Source organism: Nelumbo lutea, chromosome 1, assembly GCF_056320005.1.
Source record: "Nelumbo lutea isolate HS-2025 chromosome 1, American lotus-T2T, whole genome shotgun sequence".
Lineage (NCBI taxonomy): Eukaryota > Viridiplantae > Streptophyta > Magnoliopsida > Proteales > Nelumbonaceae > Nelumbo > Nelumbo lutea.
This window is the reverse complement of record NC_142684.1, coordinates 206,622,159-206,639,999: the sequence shown is the minus strand read 5'-3', so window position 1 is coordinate 206,639,999 and position 17,841 is coordinate 206,622,159. Positions and strand designations below refer to the sequence as shown.

The 17,841-nt window shown below is 39.3% G+C and overlaps 1 protein-coding gene and 1 long non-coding RNA gene across 2 annotated transcripts; one reads left to right on the top strand and one right to left on the bottom strand.

Annotated features, from left to right (window-relative positions):
* Positions 1 to 2,135: 2,135 nt before the first annotated feature.
* On the top strand, positions 2,136 to 6,076 carry LOC148880595 (subtilisin-like protease SBT2.5). Its single transcript, XM_088976678.1, has 9 exons — positions 2,136 to 2,281; positions 2,524 to 2,710; positions 2,790 to 3,196; positions 3,605 to 3,700; positions 3,927 to 3,996; positions 4,175 to 4,457; positions 4,553 to 4,881; positions 4,971 to 5,238; positions 5,335 to 6,076. Exons 1-9 carry the CDS (start codon positions 2,136 to 2,138, stop codon positions 6,021 to 6,023), a joined length of 2,475 nt encoding a protein of 824 aa, XP_088832804.1. The 3' UTR covers positions 6,024 to 6,076.
* An 815-nt stretch (positions 6,077 to 6,891) lies between these two features.
* On the bottom strand, positions 6,892 to 9,257 carry LOC148880594 (uncharacterized). Its single transcript, XR_016104607.1, has 2 exons — positions 8,948 to 9,257; positions 6,892 to 7,325 (listed from the first exon to the last, which is right to left on the bottom strand). It is a non-coding gene; the product is annotated as an uncharacterized LOC148880594 (long non-coding RNA).
* Positions 9,258 to 17,841: the final 8,584 nt, after the last annotated feature.

Below are 17,841 nucleotides of genomic sequence, written 5' to 3'. Positions count from 1 at the left end.
AGGGATCCTGCTTAAAGCCTGTGGCTAGAATCTCAAACTGGTTCTCCAAGAATGGTGTATCGGGCTTGGAGGGCTGAGACGACGTGGACTTGGCGAGCTGGGGTCCTTCCGACCTGACCGCCCATGGCGAGGTCAGAGTGGTCAATCCGTCCTGTCTGCTGCAGGTGGAGGCTTGGCTCCTTGGAGGGTTCTGGAGGGCCTTTCCTAGGCGAGAAAGGTGCTCCTCTTTATGATGGGACCTAGCCCGCTGTGAGGCTGGGTGCCGAGGAGGGAGCTGCGATTGCTGGAGCTGAGGCTGTGGCAGCTGGGGGAATTGCTGCTGGTACTGGCACTGGGAGACATGGTGTAGCACGTGCTATTGATAGATCTGAAACTGTTAAAACTGTTGCATTTGAGCCTGCATGGCTCGCATGCACTGCACCAAATCTTCCAGCTGGCTCGGGCTGGCCATTGAGGGCACAACCGAGGGTTCAATGAAGGTTGTTCCGACTGTGGTAGGGAGTGGAGCAACGACGAGTGCCCCTGCAAGAGGCATGTTCAAACTAGGGATCCCGTCCGCTGAGAGGGGGACAGTGAACTGTCCGATACAGATAGTAGGGAGCTGGGGCTGTTCCGTGGAGTTATTCATCTCCGTGCTTCATCCGATATTGCTTGAGGACGCCATGAGTGTTGAGTTTTTGGAGAGTAAAGAGATGTGAAAGTTTAGGGAAAGGCTTTTCAAAGCTATTCCCATAGACGACGCCAAATGATGTAGCACGATCCGGTCACTCCTAATTGGCACTCATGTGGCTCCTGGAAGGTACCTGAGGTGAAGAAAAAGAAGAATCCCTGGGGAGTTTACCCGGTGGGGATACTCCGATGCTTAAGTCAGTACACTATAGGAGAAGCAAAATGGAGACAAATGCTAAGAGTGCAAATAGCGCGTTCTCATTATACTCGAGAGATTAGAGGTCTCAAGAAGAAGTCTCTCTTCTGCCCTGAGAGCTTTTATAGGGACACTCACGTCGGGTCGGGCATAACCGCCACTGGGCTCCTACCACAGCTGTTACCTACTAGGGCTGTGCAAGTGGCCGTTGTAACGTACTTCTCACATGGGTGAGTGACACGTCTCCAAAGTGGCAGGCATGCCTCCGCCTGCTGAGAGATGTGGGCACTGACTGCCGAAAGGATGGGGACTGCACCGTCAGTAAGGGACGTGGCGCAGTCTGATCGGTACGGCCTGTCAGATAGAAGCTTCCTGAGGAGTGCTCATGCGGCTCATTCGCGAGCTACTTTGTAGCGAGCTCGGAACACTTCAGGATTACCCTTAATAGAATTGGTCATTGGGATGACTTATCTACTTGGGAGCTCGGGCGAGCTAGTTCCCCTAGCTCGTGAGCTAAAGTTGCCTCGGAGTATCCCTTCAAAGGTAGCTCGTGGAACTTGGAGCTCGCGTTGTGGCGTGCTCCTCCTTTTGTGAGCTACAATGTAGCGAGCTGCTTTATGGGCCCGTCACTTGGTCGCACTAGGCTACAATGCTGAGTTGTCGTTCGTGCTGAGTCAATGTCCACGTGTCACCGTTTCATAGATAGGGTCAAATCATCCTCCATCAAATTGTATTATTTTGTATGTATTTGCACTGTACATATTTGTATTTATACTCCTTCCAAACTAAGCCTTAGGGTTGATAAATGCATTATGTGATTTGAAGCCAGCCATTAAAAATTCGAAGGCCTGAATAAGATGGTGGAGGCTCATAGTAAACACTCATCCAGAATGCAAATGTAGGAGACATTGGATCCAAAATTGCTATGGTGTACACACTGTGCGCTGGATACTATCATTGCCCATATAGGCCATGACACACGTGCCAGTTATTCATGGAAAGGAAGAGGATACGACCCACAAGGTTCAAACTCCAGAAGTGGTTCGGAAATGAAAAAGACATGGATGCGATTGATGCATGAAAAGCCTTGCATCCTTTAGTTTATCACCTAATCAAATACCAATTTACAAAGACAGAAGGACTTCAACGCTTATGTAATGGAGATATCTCCTCTTCCCTTTGCCTAAATTTCACTTTCTCTAGCAAATTCTGGAGGAAACCAATCCATTTCAGAACACAGGTTCTTCCAGTTCTTTGACATCACTAGTCAATGGCCCCCATCTCCATCCTAATCCTTTTCATTTCTATCATCAATACATCAGATTCCCTTTTAGAGGAAGCCAAAGTATTTCTAGTTCTGATGAATGAAGAGCCTGTTCTTTCCTACAAAACTAGCAGCCAGAACCATCATCTGAGGTTTGCGTCTCATTCTTTGTAACATTGAGCACTAATTAAATTTTCTGTTTTTTCTCCTCTTGAAGAATAAACAAACTATCTTGATATGTTGTTTTGAATTCCAACCAATGTAGACAAATTTACAACGACCTGCTTTTAAGATGCAATTTGGGTCTTATAGAAGTAATTGTCCTATCACTGTATACATGATCTTCTAGTTGGAATCCTTTTCTTTTTAAGTCCATTTTCCTTTCTTTTCTTAGCTTGGATAAAAGTAATGGAGCCAGTCTAATGTATAGGAGTGATGAAGATGCTAGGGTGTACAAGGAGAATGTAGTTATACAGCATGATAGTTTCTTGGGGTCTCTACTCCAAACAGGCTCCTACACTAAGCTCTACAGCTATACCCATTTGATCAACGGGTTCGCCGTTCATGTCAAATCTGAAGAGGTATGATTTTCATTGCATTAGAATTAGGCAATTAGCAGCTCTGAGGTTATCTAGCTAAGAACATTAGGCTGGATTGCAGGCCCTCGATGCTCTTCAAGGTGCAAGAGAAGTTAAACGTATAGAGGAGGACATCAAAATGGAGAAGCTGACAACCCACACGCCTGAGTTTCTGGGGATCCCCACTGGTGTTTGGCCAAAGCTAGGTGGAGCCCAGAATTCCGGTGACGGAGTGGTGATAGGAATGATCGACACTGGGATCAATCCAAACCACCCTAGCTTCGCCAGGGCCTCATCTGAAGGCACTAAGACAAGTGCAAATAGGACAAGATTCAAGGGAGAATGTGCGACCGGGGAAGGGTTTCCCCAAACAGCATGCAATGGGAAGATAGTTGGAGCCCAACACTTCGCACGGGGAGCAATTGCAGCTGGGGATTTTAATGCCACCCGTGACTATACTTCCCCTTATGATGCCGATGGCCATGGCAGGCAAGTAATTCCTCATGTTTTTCAACCATCATTGACTTGACGGTTGGACCGTTTGGCTCGAAAACCATCCAGGCAACTGGTTCTATTTCACGCTTAACCTGTATATTGGCTAAAAACTGTTGACTTGATCAATGACCCACTGACCCAGGCAGTAGAATCATCGACTTGTTCAACTTGAACAACGATTTTGGGCATATTTTATTTTTATGATTTTAATTTTTTTAAAATTGAAAGGGAACATCCATTCGAACCAGACAGTACAATTGCTGACCCAAAAACCGATGGCCACATATCAGATCACCCGTTAGAAATAAAAGAAAGAGAAAGGAAAACTGTTAATTAATTTTTCTTCATTATATTGTTTACTAAACTTGTTTATATTCATTGTTTACAAATAACAATTGATAGCCACACGGCCTCAACTGCTGCTGGAAACCACCAAACTCCAGTGATGGTTAAAGGATTCAACTATGGATACGCGAGCGGCATGGCTCCTGGAGCTAGGTAAACGAATCACCTTCTCAGGACAATTTTGAAGTTGTTATCTTTGGTTCTTTGTACTCTATGCTTGGGATATCTATTGGAACCCAAAATGCATTGGTTGCTGTGCAAGTGCAACTAGTTAAACTAAACCTAAATCGAAAGTTGATTAAAATCGTTTAATACTTACAGTGCCCCATTATGCAGTGATGGGTAAAGTGAGATCTGCTTTAATTTCTTGTTTTGATAGGATTGCGGTTTACAAAGCCCTCTATATGTTTGGAGGCTATATGTCTGACGTTGTGGCAGCAGTTGATCAGGTATGAGGAATATATATATAATTTGAGATTCTTGTGCAAAAATCTCTAACTTTCCTTCTGAGATGCTGAATCCGGTATTCTGCTATCAAAACTAACTAGAAAAAACACTCATTACTTGAAGCAAGCACCTTTCCTAAAATCCTTATACTTAATTACAGCAAATGTTTGCTTGGTTTAGGCAGTTGAAGATGGAGTTGATATACTGAGCCTCTCTATAGGACCATCTTCTGTACCACCTGGTCCATCTGCTTTCCTCAACATGCTAGAAATTGAGTTGTTGTTTGCTACAAAAGCTGGGGTTTTGGTAGTTCAAGCAGCTGGCAATGGAGGTCCTTCTGCCAGCTCCATTCTCTCTTTCAGCCCATGGATCACAAGCGTCGCTGCCTCGACCACCGACCGCAAATATAATAACACCATCCAGTTAGGCAATGGGCAAAGCTTCTCCGGCACCGGCCTTGCACGTACAACTACTTAATCCCCATTTTCTCGTTTAATTTGTCTTGGTACTGCTTATACTTCATTAGTCCCGGCCCTTTTATTGTAATTGTATGCGCAGCTGCAACCGCCGGAGAAGTGCACTTTCCGATAGCCGCAGCAGCAGATGTCTGCAGCAGGAACACAAGCTATGTACTGGTTCAAAACTGTCAACACACAGAGCCCTTCATCCCATCTCTAGTTCGAGGAAGGTTGATCATCTGTACATATACATATGACTTTGAGTTCGAGGCAGCAAGCATTTCCTCTGTTGCAGAAACCATGGAGAAAGTTGGGGCTGCTGGATTCATTATGACAATGGACCCAGATCTCGGTTCAGAGCAAGTGAAGGGTACCACGATAACCCTACGAGTCCCCGGCATTGTACTGAACAACATGCAAGCCTCAACAGTACGTCTGTCTCATCGTCATCATTTTGCTCCCACCATGGATTCATCCTGTCAAGCTAATCTGTTTGTGTGCATGCATGAATTTTGTAGGCTCTGTGGGAGTATTACAACTCCCACGCTATCCGGAACAGGAACGGAGACGTAGTGGCTTTCACAGCGACGGGACGGATCCTCGACGGACGACAAGCAGTCTTCACAGAGCAGGCACCCATTGTTGCATCCTACTCATCTAGAGGTCCCGATGTGAACAACGCACTCTTACAGACTGCCGACGTCCTCAAACCCAATATCATGGCTCCAGGCTCCTCCATCTGGGCTGCATGGAGTCCTAACAGTGAAGGAGACCACTACATCAAAGGTAACTTGGCTTCTTCCATCGTTTGAGCATTTCTCCAATTGTCTGTTTCTATCTCTTCAACCTTCTGTATTTTCTCTGAACGAATTGGGTCTCCAGGACAGAGCTTTGCACTTGTATCCGGCACAAGCATGGCCACTCCTCATGTAGCTGGTGTTGCAGCACTGATCAAGCATAAATACCCAAACTGGAGCCCAGCTGCCATAACCTCGGCAATGATGACAACTGCCAATGTAACAGACCATTCTGGTGCTGCAATTCTAGCCCAACAGTCTAACCAGCTTGCTGCTGCAACCCCATTCGACTATGGCTCTGGTGTCATCAACCCAGCTCAAGCACTCGACCCAGGACTAGTATTCAACGTCAGTTTCAAGCACTACATACAATTCCTTTGCGCTGTGCCAGGAGTGGACGATGAGTCTGTTAGACGAGCAGTGGGTGTGGGGTGCCCTACCAGGAGGAAGAGATGGTGTTCAGATTTGAACATGGCAAGTGTGACAGTTTCGAATCTGGTGGGGTCGAGGAAGGTCATCCGGCGGGTGACAAATGTGGGAGGGACGAAGGAGATGTACCAAGTGAGGGTACGGGAGCCAATGGGGGTGTCAGTGAAAGTGTCACCACAGATTTTTGTGATAAGTGCAAATGCATCCAGGCAACTTACGGTTGTGCTTGGAGCAAAGGAGGCAACAAATTCATACACGTTTGGAGAAATGGTGCTGGAGGGAAGCAGGAATCATGTAGTTAGAGTTCCTATAGCTGTTTATGTGAGCAGTTCCTTAGGGTCCTGAACTATTCTCAGATTCATTGAGCTCTCTTCTTGACAAAAACAAATTTCCTTAAACTCTTGTTTCAATTCACTGACATAAATGTCTATTTATCTTAAAATATAAAATTTATCCACTCTTTTCTCAAATAAATCAAGAAAAAACAAACAAATCTTAAATTTATATCCATCATAAAGAAACCTCTACCACTTCATTTGAATATTAAATCCAATCAGAAATGTGCAAGGATCTATTAGAGCAACCGATAAGACTTCAATCTACTCTAACGAAGGAGAGTATTTTCCAGAAAGTAAAGTTCAGGGGGTTTTTGTCACAAAGAATGAACCCTACTTCTTCGACATTTCTCCTCCATATTTTAACCTTCTTTTAATTTCCTCTTCTTTTTATATCCTTCAATTAACGACCTCTATCATTAAATCAAAATTTTGTGGTCACTCAAATAGCATTGTTTTCTGCAATTAATATAGTTCTTCAGGGAACTAAAGATTGAACCTATATGAAGTAGGAATCAGTAGTTCCCTATTGGGAAGACAGGTGGATTGTCACAAGGAAGACTACTGGGTTCTCTAATACTCACTGTTTGAAAGAATTCATTGATTCAACTCTAAAGCCATTTTACATGCAACCAAACTCCTTAGGAGGAATACCAAGATTCTAAAGAATCCATTAATTCAATTCTAAAGAATTCAATTCGATTCATTAATTCAGAAAAATAGCTTATACTTGGGAGGAATACAAGATTCCGTATCAACTTTATATATATGATCATCTAAAGAAGATCTATGATTCCAGAGAAACAAATAGGCTTCTTTCACCAAAAAAATCCCTTTCTTAGGTGCATGTCATATAACTTTATCCTTTCCATAAGATCTGAAGAAATGGGTATTTCTTTTCTTTTTTATTTATTTTCTAATCTAATAAAGGTTGAAAGATCAATTGTTACATGTCCAAAAAAACTAATCATAAACGAGGACAAGACCACCTCTGTAGTCTGTATCATCAAATCATACAGCAAGAAACTCAAAGACCCCATAAAGCCTAGGTCAAGAAAGCCAAATTAACAGATTATGTCTTGAATACATGCAAGTTGATTAGCGGATCAGGAGTTAGGACAGAGCAAGCATGAAGTTAGTTCTGGAACCATTCATTTCCCTTTTTCTACAGTTGACAGATTGAATCAACAATTATGGGGGTTCAGACAGTTGCAAGTCCATTCAAAGAACAGATCCCATAGCTTGGAAATTGTTCTCGTTCTGAGAGGTGTAGAGGCAATGTCATCATCACCCACTGAGATGCATATCATTACTGGATACATTAAGGTAGAGACAGCACAACATAAAACAAACAGTGTTTATCAGTGGCACATTGTAGGAGAAAAAAGATAATAAAGTTAGGCCACATTTTAATTTTTAAGACATAGTAACACGTACATATTGGAAAGGAAAGGCATAGTTTGTATACTGATGCAATTAGACAACCCTATGACACATTACATTCTAAGCAAAACAAACACCTTGAAGCAGTACAAACTAGTTCAAAACTTTGGTCATGACTATAGTTATATACAAGCAACAACAAAAACTTAGGGGCTGTTCACTCATTCACATAACTACCAAATGATGCAAGAGAGAGAGAGAGGTGGGGACAATTATAAGCAATAAAATCATCCTGAGATCGATGGCATCCAACACAATACAGCCTTCCTGACCCAACTGCTCACTTGGGTATTTGATAGAGAATTATATGATTTAGGCATTAGGAGTTTGCTTGGTTAATTGGCAAAATCTAAGGCTCACAAGCGTAAGAAAATGGGTTCATATCTGATGGTGTCAGTTCAGAAAAGGAATAAAAGTTGAGTAGATCTACCAATTGGTTCAAGATATCAGACTCTTGAACCAACTTTCCAAAAAGAAAAATAAAGATTTTTCAACTTGAGATGGCCATATAAATCAACCAAGTTAAAGAAATAGAAGAAGACAAATGATTGATGAATTCTTAAGGCTCTTTCCTCTCCACTCCAACGTTCAAAGTATAGACACGTATTGGGTTGTATCGGCCAATGTGTATCCTATCAGGAGCTTTCCGATACGATCCTACAGAGGGCATAGGAATTTTGACCAGTTCAGGGGCGGATGGACCTTAAACCGGCCCCTTCTGAATCAGATTTGAAAAAATAAAAATAAAAAGGCTATTGATACGCCGTAGTATCGATATTTTGAACCTTGCTCCACCCATAAAATACATATTATGGAAGGGCTAATTTCCTTCTTCTGGGAACATCAGACATACATGGACCAGTTTCCATGAACAGAACATTGATTTTGGGAGGACAACCAGCTCCCAAATGATTTAATGTTGAAACAGATACCAATAAGGATGAAAATTCAGAAATCTCTAATATTTCTGGTATGTAGATTTGGTTTTCGCAAACAATAGTGGGAGAAATATATGATTATGAAGGACAGAAAAAACAGGGAAAGAATACTTGCCTTCTCAGTGGCTTTCGAGATTTCCTAACATTATTAGTTATCTGCAGGACTAGCGACTCTCATGGCTAAAAGGCACTACTTGGCCCTGGAACTCGGAGATTCAAAAGGGTTCAAATGGAAATTGCATTACGTTGACATCTCTATAAATAGAGATGCAAATCTCCATTTGGCAATGCAAAAAGGGCGCAGACTTTTCCGATCTGAACAGAAAATATTTTCGTTGCATTTATTTGGGCTCCTTTTCCGGCGAAAACAAATTCCTCGGCCTTATACGGCGAGAAAAGAAACTCTAATGGATTACGGGGGACGAGCAAACCCAGTACAAGAAAAGAAGTTATTTCTTTTAAGCCAAAAATGAAAACAAACCAAGCGTTGATTACTACAATAACTCAGTCGAATGAAACTTGTTGAGTTTCATCCTTCTGGAATAGGACATACCTTGCTAGACCGACTCTTTTCGTCCTGGAATACCGATGAAGCTCTCATCCTTCTGGCATATATTTGTGATACTGTGCGAAGAGATGTTTCTCAGACTCAGAGCAGTTTTGGTTTTCTCGAAACTGAAGCCGTGATTGAGGAGAGAGAGAGAGCACGGACGATTCCTATAACTTCGGAGTGGATAAGATAAACAGGAGAGAGAGAGAGAAATTCATTCCCTGTAAGATTATTACCCATGATTGATACTGAAATGAATCGGATTGCTTGAGTCCCAATCTCCTACCAACAAAATATATTTCAGATCTCTACCAACGTGATCATCCGACACGGCACATCTCATATATGGTGGATCTGAGTTAGAGATGTCAATTTTTTCCATTTCCCTTTATTTTCATTCTCTTAGCGGGGATGGGCCCGATCCCATCGTGGGATCTCCACTAATAAATATATATATATATACACGTTATATATGTATATATGTATATATATATATATATATCTATATATTAATATTTTAAAAAATATGATTGAATATGTTTAAATCTTTTTAATAGAATTATAAATTTTAATTATTTTTTATTTTTTAAAGTAAAATAAAAAACAAAAAAAAATGATTAACATTATAAAAAATCACGGGGAATGGGGATCCCCGTGGGGATGGAGATGGGGATAATCTTGTCCCCGTTAGCAAGGATGGGGATGGGGATGGGGAGAGTCTCCTTGTCCCCGCCCCACCCTCTTGCCATTCCTACTCTTAGTGTTACGAGGATATGAGATGCGTGGTTTAAGATCATGTTGGTAGAATGTTAGAATATTGGGATGTGTTTTTAAGGGTAAACTGCAAATTAGTACCTCGTATTTTTGGGATATTGACACTTGGGCCTGAGTCGGATCTACTCCTCACAAAGCGCTCTTTACATGTACCTCCATGTTTCAGCCATATATTGGGAACATCTTCCGTACTTGTAAATTATTCTTCATGGGAGATGTTTCCAATACACGGTGATGTAACTGTAAGGTTGGTGAGGAATGCTCTTTGAGTTAATTGTACTCATTCACGTTCTTTTAATTACTAAATAAGTTATATAATGATTTATTTTAACCATAAAAATCCAATGTTAGAATGAGTAAACTTGTCCCATTATGATTTATAATTTTTTATGAGTGGGAAAATTAATTATACACCTCATAGACAAGCAAACTAACCTTGCCGTGGAATCCAAAGCCTACCGAAAATAGAACACTGAAAAGTTGATCAATGAATTTCCTATTGTATTGATCAACTTTCCCCCTCCTATTTTTCCCAAAAAAAAGGCCTTAATCGAACCTTCACTTGTGATAAAGATCCCTCTCTCTCTCTCTCTCTCTCTCTCTCTCTCTCTCTCTCTCTCTGAATTTTCAGATTTCAGTAGATTAAGGGAAGTCCATTTACTAAAATATTCATATATGTGATAGGACAATATTTCAAAATATTAAAAAAAAAAAAAACAGGTAGGGTAAATACATTATCTCTTTCTCATCCACTTTGCTTTTAAGCCCTAATCAAATAAATCATTTAGGCTGTGTTTGGTTGCAGAGCAATTTTATTTGCACCAGTACAAATATATAGAAGTACAAATGGAAAAAATGTAAATTCTCATTTAATTTTGTTTTTTGTTTTACTTTATTTTGATTTGTGCCTTAATTTACTTCATTTGTACTGCAATCAAACAAAAAAGCGCTAAATTTTAAAATAAAAATAAATGAGAATTTACATTCAAATCATTTGCACCCACATAGTTTTGCATCAGTGCAAATTTATTTGTGTTACAACCAAACACAGCCTTAAAGCTCAGTTTGGAAGGAGTACTACTACAAATACAAATATGTAAAATACAAACACATTCAAAATAATACAAAATATAAGATTTTGCACTCTAAATATTTGTATTTGTATTTTGTACTCCTTCTAAACTGAGCTTTAGTGCAAGAAAGAAAGAAACAAAAATGTTGGAGAAAGGACAAAAAATTCTCATAAATTAAGGAAAATGTAATTTAGAGACTTAAAAATGTATAAAAATGGCAATTTCTATAATGCTGGAACATTACCATTTGTAGTTGTAGGTCCAGCCTAACCTGGGCCCAGGCCTGGCCCGACCCATCCCATGATTACCCCAATAGGATCACTGCTACTCTTAATATAGTGTAAAATTGATATCACATTATTCATGTAAAAAACAAATACCGTAGCCCCCACCCCAACTCTGCAACTTACTATAAATATATGCAAATGCATTTAAATTACAGTATGTCACACTTAGTCATTTGTGGTATTTTTTGTGATATTTAATTCTTTGTATAAAAAGTGCAAGTGTCCATAATTAAATAATTAAAGTATTCCCAAACTATTTAACAATTTCCTAAAGTATCCCTGAAGTTTTAAGTGTATCATTGAACTTTTGGAAATTCACTTTTTATTATGTCTTGCCTTTAAATTGGATAAAAAGATTCTTTTATCTTTAATTATTTCCAAATTTTCAAAATTTATGCCCCAATCAAACAAAAATATCAAATCTAATGTACCCAATTCAAGATGAAGGAACCACAAAGCTAATCCCCATGAGAACCATAAAGCTTCCATTCAAGATGGCTCTGGTACATGGTTTTAAAATCGTTGTTGATCTGGACAGTTGGATTGTTTGGCTTGAAAACTGGCCAATGTACTGGTTTGTTTTTAATATCGAACCGTTATTTTATCAAAAACCATTGAATTGATGAATGAACTATTTAACCCGAATAACGGTTTGTGGTTTAATATAACTTATTTAAAATTCTCAAAAAAATAAAATAACAAAAGAGAAAAAAAATGATGAAAAGGGAACGGTATTAGATATGAGATCAGAAAGAGAGAGAGAGAGAGAGATCCAAGTCGAGAGATATGTGAAAGATAGAGATATTTGAGATCTGTAAGAGAGATCTCAGATTCAGTCATTCAGATATTTGAGATGTACAAGAAAGAGAGATGAAAAAATCTCAGATTTACTATCATTGTCGCCAACACCGTCGTCGTAGCCACTATAGGTCACCACCATCATCACCGCTACAGGTCACTTTCTTCTTCTTCTTCTCCCAGCCTTCTTTCTTTACTATGTTTTCTCAGCCGGCAGTCCTCTTCTCACTCTCATTCTCAACCCCCTTCTCATGACATTTATATCTATTTTATCTAATATTTCAATCTAATGGGTAAGATAAGATATACATAATTTTAAGTTTCTAATTATTAAAACGTTTAAATCTCTTACCCAAAAACCAGTGGCCAAAATGGTTCCATTTTCGAATCAATTTTTAAAACCTTGCTTTAATAGGCATTTTTCATCAAGTAAGTTCTTTAGTGCCTGAATGGTTCTCTCAAATCGACCCTGAGGATGCAAACATGATTTTTGATAGATTCTATAATCCATCCAAGAGAACATTATAAAGTAAATTGAACCCACGATCCACCATTTCCCTAAAAAAAATTCAGCCATTTGGAGCTTGTTCAGCTTACACCAACCGTACATCAAACCCGTATAAGTTTCAGCATTGAGTTAAAACTTAAATTCCCTTTTGTTAAAGATCTCTGTGCTGACCTTGGTATTTACAAAGTGCATCAAGAAGGTAACCCGTTTTTTAAGTGGGTTTCAAATTTTGCTAACCCGTTTCAATGATTAACTGCCAAGCATCATCTAATTGACTGTTTTTCTTAATAACTAGCGGGGACCCATGCAATGCACATGATTTATTAAGCGAAAGCTAAATAATAGGAAATGGTCATTTACTAAAACATCCCTTATAGTTTTATGGATTTACTAAAATCTATCATATAGTTAGTGTTTTACTAAAACACCACTTATAATTTGCAATGGGTTTAATCAGTCTTCCATTAGATGATAGTGGAAAGTGACAATGTTAACCCTAATGTTCATTAAAATACATTTAATCAAAAGAAAATAAAAATAAAAGCACTTTTTTCCCTTAATAAGACACGAAAACCACTTTATTGGCTATATTTGGTCGATTTTGTCTTCTATACAAAAAAAAAAGTATTAAGGGTATTTTGAAATAAAAAAGCATGGGCCTAATGGCAAAACAAACACTCCTTAATGAAAGATTGATTAAGTAAATAAGTTGTAAAATATATGGGATGTTTTAGTAAAATGAAAACTATAAGGTTGGTTCAAGTAAATATGTAAAACTATAAGATGTAGGAATGGCAACGGGGCGGGAATCATATTCCCCATCCCCGACCCCGATTCTAAATTAACCCCCATCCCCGATCCCCGACGGGGATAGGTTCGTCGTGGGGACCCCAATCCCCAAAGTGTTTTAAAATAATAGTTTTATAAATAAATTTATTTAAAATAAATAAAATTTTTAAATTATAAATAATGTTTTAAATATGTTTTGATATATATATATATATATATATATATATATATATATATATATATAATAGTATATTTAATATATGTATATATATAATTAGGGTCAGGGCAAGGTGGGGATCTCAATCCCCATCCCCAACCCCGACCGGGGATCCCTATTAGGGTCAGGGCAAGGTCGAGGAAGTTAGGTCCCCGTCAAGGATGGGAAAAATTGCCATCCCTAAAAGTGTGTTCTAGTAAATGCCCCTAATAGAAACAAATTAGAGTATACAATTGTTTTATATGTTCAACTTTTTTGATAATTAATAATTATTCATATTTTGTAAACTACTTTTAGAAAAATTATAATACAAAAATAACAATAATTAATTTCAGTTAGGTTTATTCATCAAACTAATGAAACCGACCAACCCGATTAACTCGACCCGAGTTGGCTAGTTTTCTAGTATTTTAGGTTGGCTTTGATTCAAAATTTTCTCAATTCAACCAAGTTGGATCAGTTTTCCCTTTGGCCATTTGTAAACCAACCAAAATCGAATGACCTAACCATGGATATATAAATTTTAATATGGAAAAGTGGAAAATTTCTCATATTTCTTAGTCTAAAATGTTTTATATCATAAATCTAATTTTTAAATTTATTTTTTTAATAATTGCATTGTAATTTTTAAAATTAAATTAAAATTTTAAGTTTAAATCTTTTGAATCGACTGACCAAACCAAAAAATTGATCCAAACTGATACAACTTAAGTGGATCAGTTTTCACAAAGAGTTAGTTAGTTTCAGCTGACCAACTCCCTAACTTGACCAAGTCAATTTTGTTGGACAAATAGCCTATGACCGAACCGAACTAACTTATGAACACTCATAAATAACAATAGTTTAATCTCCAATAATTATTAAAAAATTATAGCGAAAACACACAATTATTAAAAGTATATTGATAATAAAAAAATACAATGATTATATAAGTACTAAAAATATATTAATTCAGTCAATAAATAGTATATATTCAAATAATAGTTTAATCTCTAATAAATATTAATCAATAAATTATAACAAAAATACAATAAATATAATAAGTATAATAAAATAAATTTAAAATTTTCAATAATAGTAATTTAATCTTCAATAATTATTGAAAGTTTTTGTTAAATAACAAAAATAAAATAAATTTATACATAATTATTGAAAATATATTTATCACAAAAAACAACAAATAATTACTGAAATACAATAAATACTAATTTTAGTATATAAAATTATATAATAAATATAGATTAATAGTTTTAAATTATTATTAATAAATATTAATTTTTTTGAAAGTTATTTTCTCGAATTATTACTTGATGCAAGAGAAATTAATTATTCATGATATTATGTAAAAATTTTAAATTATTATTAATTTCAATATTATGTTATATTTAATTTTCTAGTTTTTAGAGACTTTTCAAATTTATTACATAATTTCTTTATTTTAACTTTTTAAAATCTAGTTATGTCAAATATTTTGTTATTTAAAACATTTAGTTTTTTAACTACTTAAATAATATGTAAAATATTTAATTACTAATTATTAATTATTTATTGAATTTAATTATCCATGAAATCATAATTTATACCATTATTACATAATTTCATAAATAATTTTGTAATATATTAAATTATTATTAATTTCAATATTATGTTATAATTATTTTTCTACTTTGAAGAAACTTTTTAAATTTATTACATTATTTCGTTATTTTAAATATTTAAAATCTAGCTATGATAAATATTTAGTTATTTAAATATTATTTGAAAAACATTTAATTTGATAATCCAAAAAAAAAACAAAATTTAAATTGTTAGTACATAATTTCGTGATATATTTTGTGTTTTTAATAAATATTTTAAAGTTATTATATAATTTTATTAGAATATTTAAATAATTCTTAAATTTTAATCCAAACTTTATTTAGATAGATATAGATAAAAAGTTGGGGAGAGGATAAATAGGAATTAGACATAATTTTGGAGAAAGTGGGGGATAGTGGGGGAGGTAGTTTTGGAAAAATTTTAGAAGAGATTATTTACGTTATTAGGAAAGTGCATCTCATTGGTTGTTTAAAAAATGACATGGAATTAAAAAAATCAAAAGAAAATAAGAAAAAATGCAAAAAATTGAGAAAATAGATAAATAGCTTCTCTCAAAGGAGAGGATGTTGACATAGACAGACCAATTTTAATATATATAGATATATATAGATATCAATCAACAAATCATAGGTGATGGACCCACTAATTTGTCATCTTTTGCCCAAATGACGAATCCTAATGCACTCTTTCATAGTCCGTGCCCGAGGGTGCCACGCCTGACTGACTTGGGATCTGACGTTTGGCAGCAGCACTCTAAACGGCCACCTGCCACCGCCACTGACACCGCCATCTCCAGTTAGATGGTTAGGCAATGACGGTTCTGTCTCAGTAGAAAGGACAACGGCCGAATTGACGAGCACAAGGGTAATCATACCCGATCTGACAAGGGCCTCGGGACGAGTACACAAAGTGACTATAAGAGCCCCCTGCCCCCTGACAACGGAGGTATGCAAACTTTGCGCTATCTGGTACTACCTTGCTTTTGAAGGATTTTAACTTGAGCTTCGGAGCCTCTACACCGGGTTCCCCCCGAAACTTCCCATCTCCTCCGTTTCAGGTTCCCTACTACCCCGTTCGGAAGCAAGGCAGCGGACAGCTAAGACCAGCCGGATCGCGCTCCATCAATTGGCGTCGTCTGTGGGAAACGCTTCAAAAAGCCTCCCTCCAAACTTCGATACCCCCTTTTTCTTCAAAAAACCCAACACTCATGGCCTCCTCCAGCAACACCGGACGTGGCACGGAGACAAACGCCACCGGGGAGCAACTTCAGGTCCCCGTAGTGTGCGTTGGACAGTTCACCATCCCCCTTTCGGCGGATGGGATCCCCATCTTGAACACGCCACAAGCAGTGGCACCCGTAAACCTTCCTACCACAAGCATCCCCTTTCCTCTCCCCATTAAGACAACCTTCACTGAACCAACTGCCGTCCCCCTGGCAGCTAGCCAAAACCGATTGGAAGACCTGATGCAGTGCATGCGGGCAATGCAAGCCCAAATGCAACAGTTCAAGCAACACCAGCTTCACCAGCACCAAGTGCTGCACAACATCTCCCAGTATCACTATCAACAGCAGTTCCCCCAACTGCCACTGAACCAACCACTACTTCCACCTCGCCACCCCGCTCCGAGGCCGGTCAAGGCCTACCCGCAGGATGGGCGCCCCCGCCAGGCGAAGGCCTCCCGGCCCCAGAACCACCCCAACAGCCAGGCCTCGTCCCCAGGCCGAAGAGAGAAAAATGTCATCCCCGCCTCGCAACCCGCAGGGGGGTCGGGAACCTCGCCCGCGAGGTCGGCACCCCGGCGCTCCAAGCCCGAGCTCTCGCTCACCGAAAACCGATTCAGCGCCCTGGCGGCAGACTACCAGCATTCCGGGCCCATCGAGCTCGGTAACATGAAGGCCAGCAGCACCAGCACAAGGCCCGCTCAATGGCGAAGGCGCCAGCGAAGTCGCCAAACCGCCACCTGCGCCTTGTTAGAATTCAGAGGCAAAGACACGAGCTCGGACGAGGTAGGGGCTGCCCCGGCTCTCTCCGTTCCTTCCCCCCTCGCATCGGAACTCTTGGCGGTCCCCTTACCCAGAGACTTCAAGCTCCCACCTCTGGACAAGTACGACGGGTCCTTCGACCCCAACGACCACGTTGACGCCTTTCAGTCGCAAATGCACCTCGCCAGGGCTAGCGAATCATGCATGTGCATGGCCTTTACCACCACCCTCAGGGGGGTAGCCCGCACTTGGTACAGGAACCTGGCCCCCGGGTCGATAACGTGTTGAGCCCAGTTCGTGCAAGTCTTCACCACACACTTCATCACCAGCCGACGGTGCCCCAGAGCAGAGGAAAGCATCTTCGGAGTGGTCCAAAGAGAAGGAGAATCTATTCGGGGCTACATCAAGCGGTTCAACGAAGCATGCTTGCAAATACCGCGGTTGGACCCCGCAGTGCAGCTTGCGGTGGCCAAAAGAGGGGTGACGCACAAAGAGTTCAAATGGCACATGGTGGCCAACCAGCCCGCGACCGTGGCCGAATTCCTCAAACTCGCGGATAAGTTCATGAGGACAGAGGAAGAAATCAACCAACGAACCGAAGGCGGGAACGAGAAAAGAAAGAGAGAAAGCGAGCTCTCCAACCCGGTGAATAGAAAAAACCCGACCCGGGAGCCGAAGCCGAACCAGTCCTTCCGAGCCCCCCTAGCAGTTCGGACGGACTACACGCCGTTAAACATGAGGCGGACAGAGATCTTAATGACGATCAAAGACGCTCCATACGTTAAGTGGCCACCTCGCCTAAAAGGAAATCCGAACGAGAGAAACAAGAATTTGTATTGTAGTTTCCATAGAGACCATGGTCATAGCA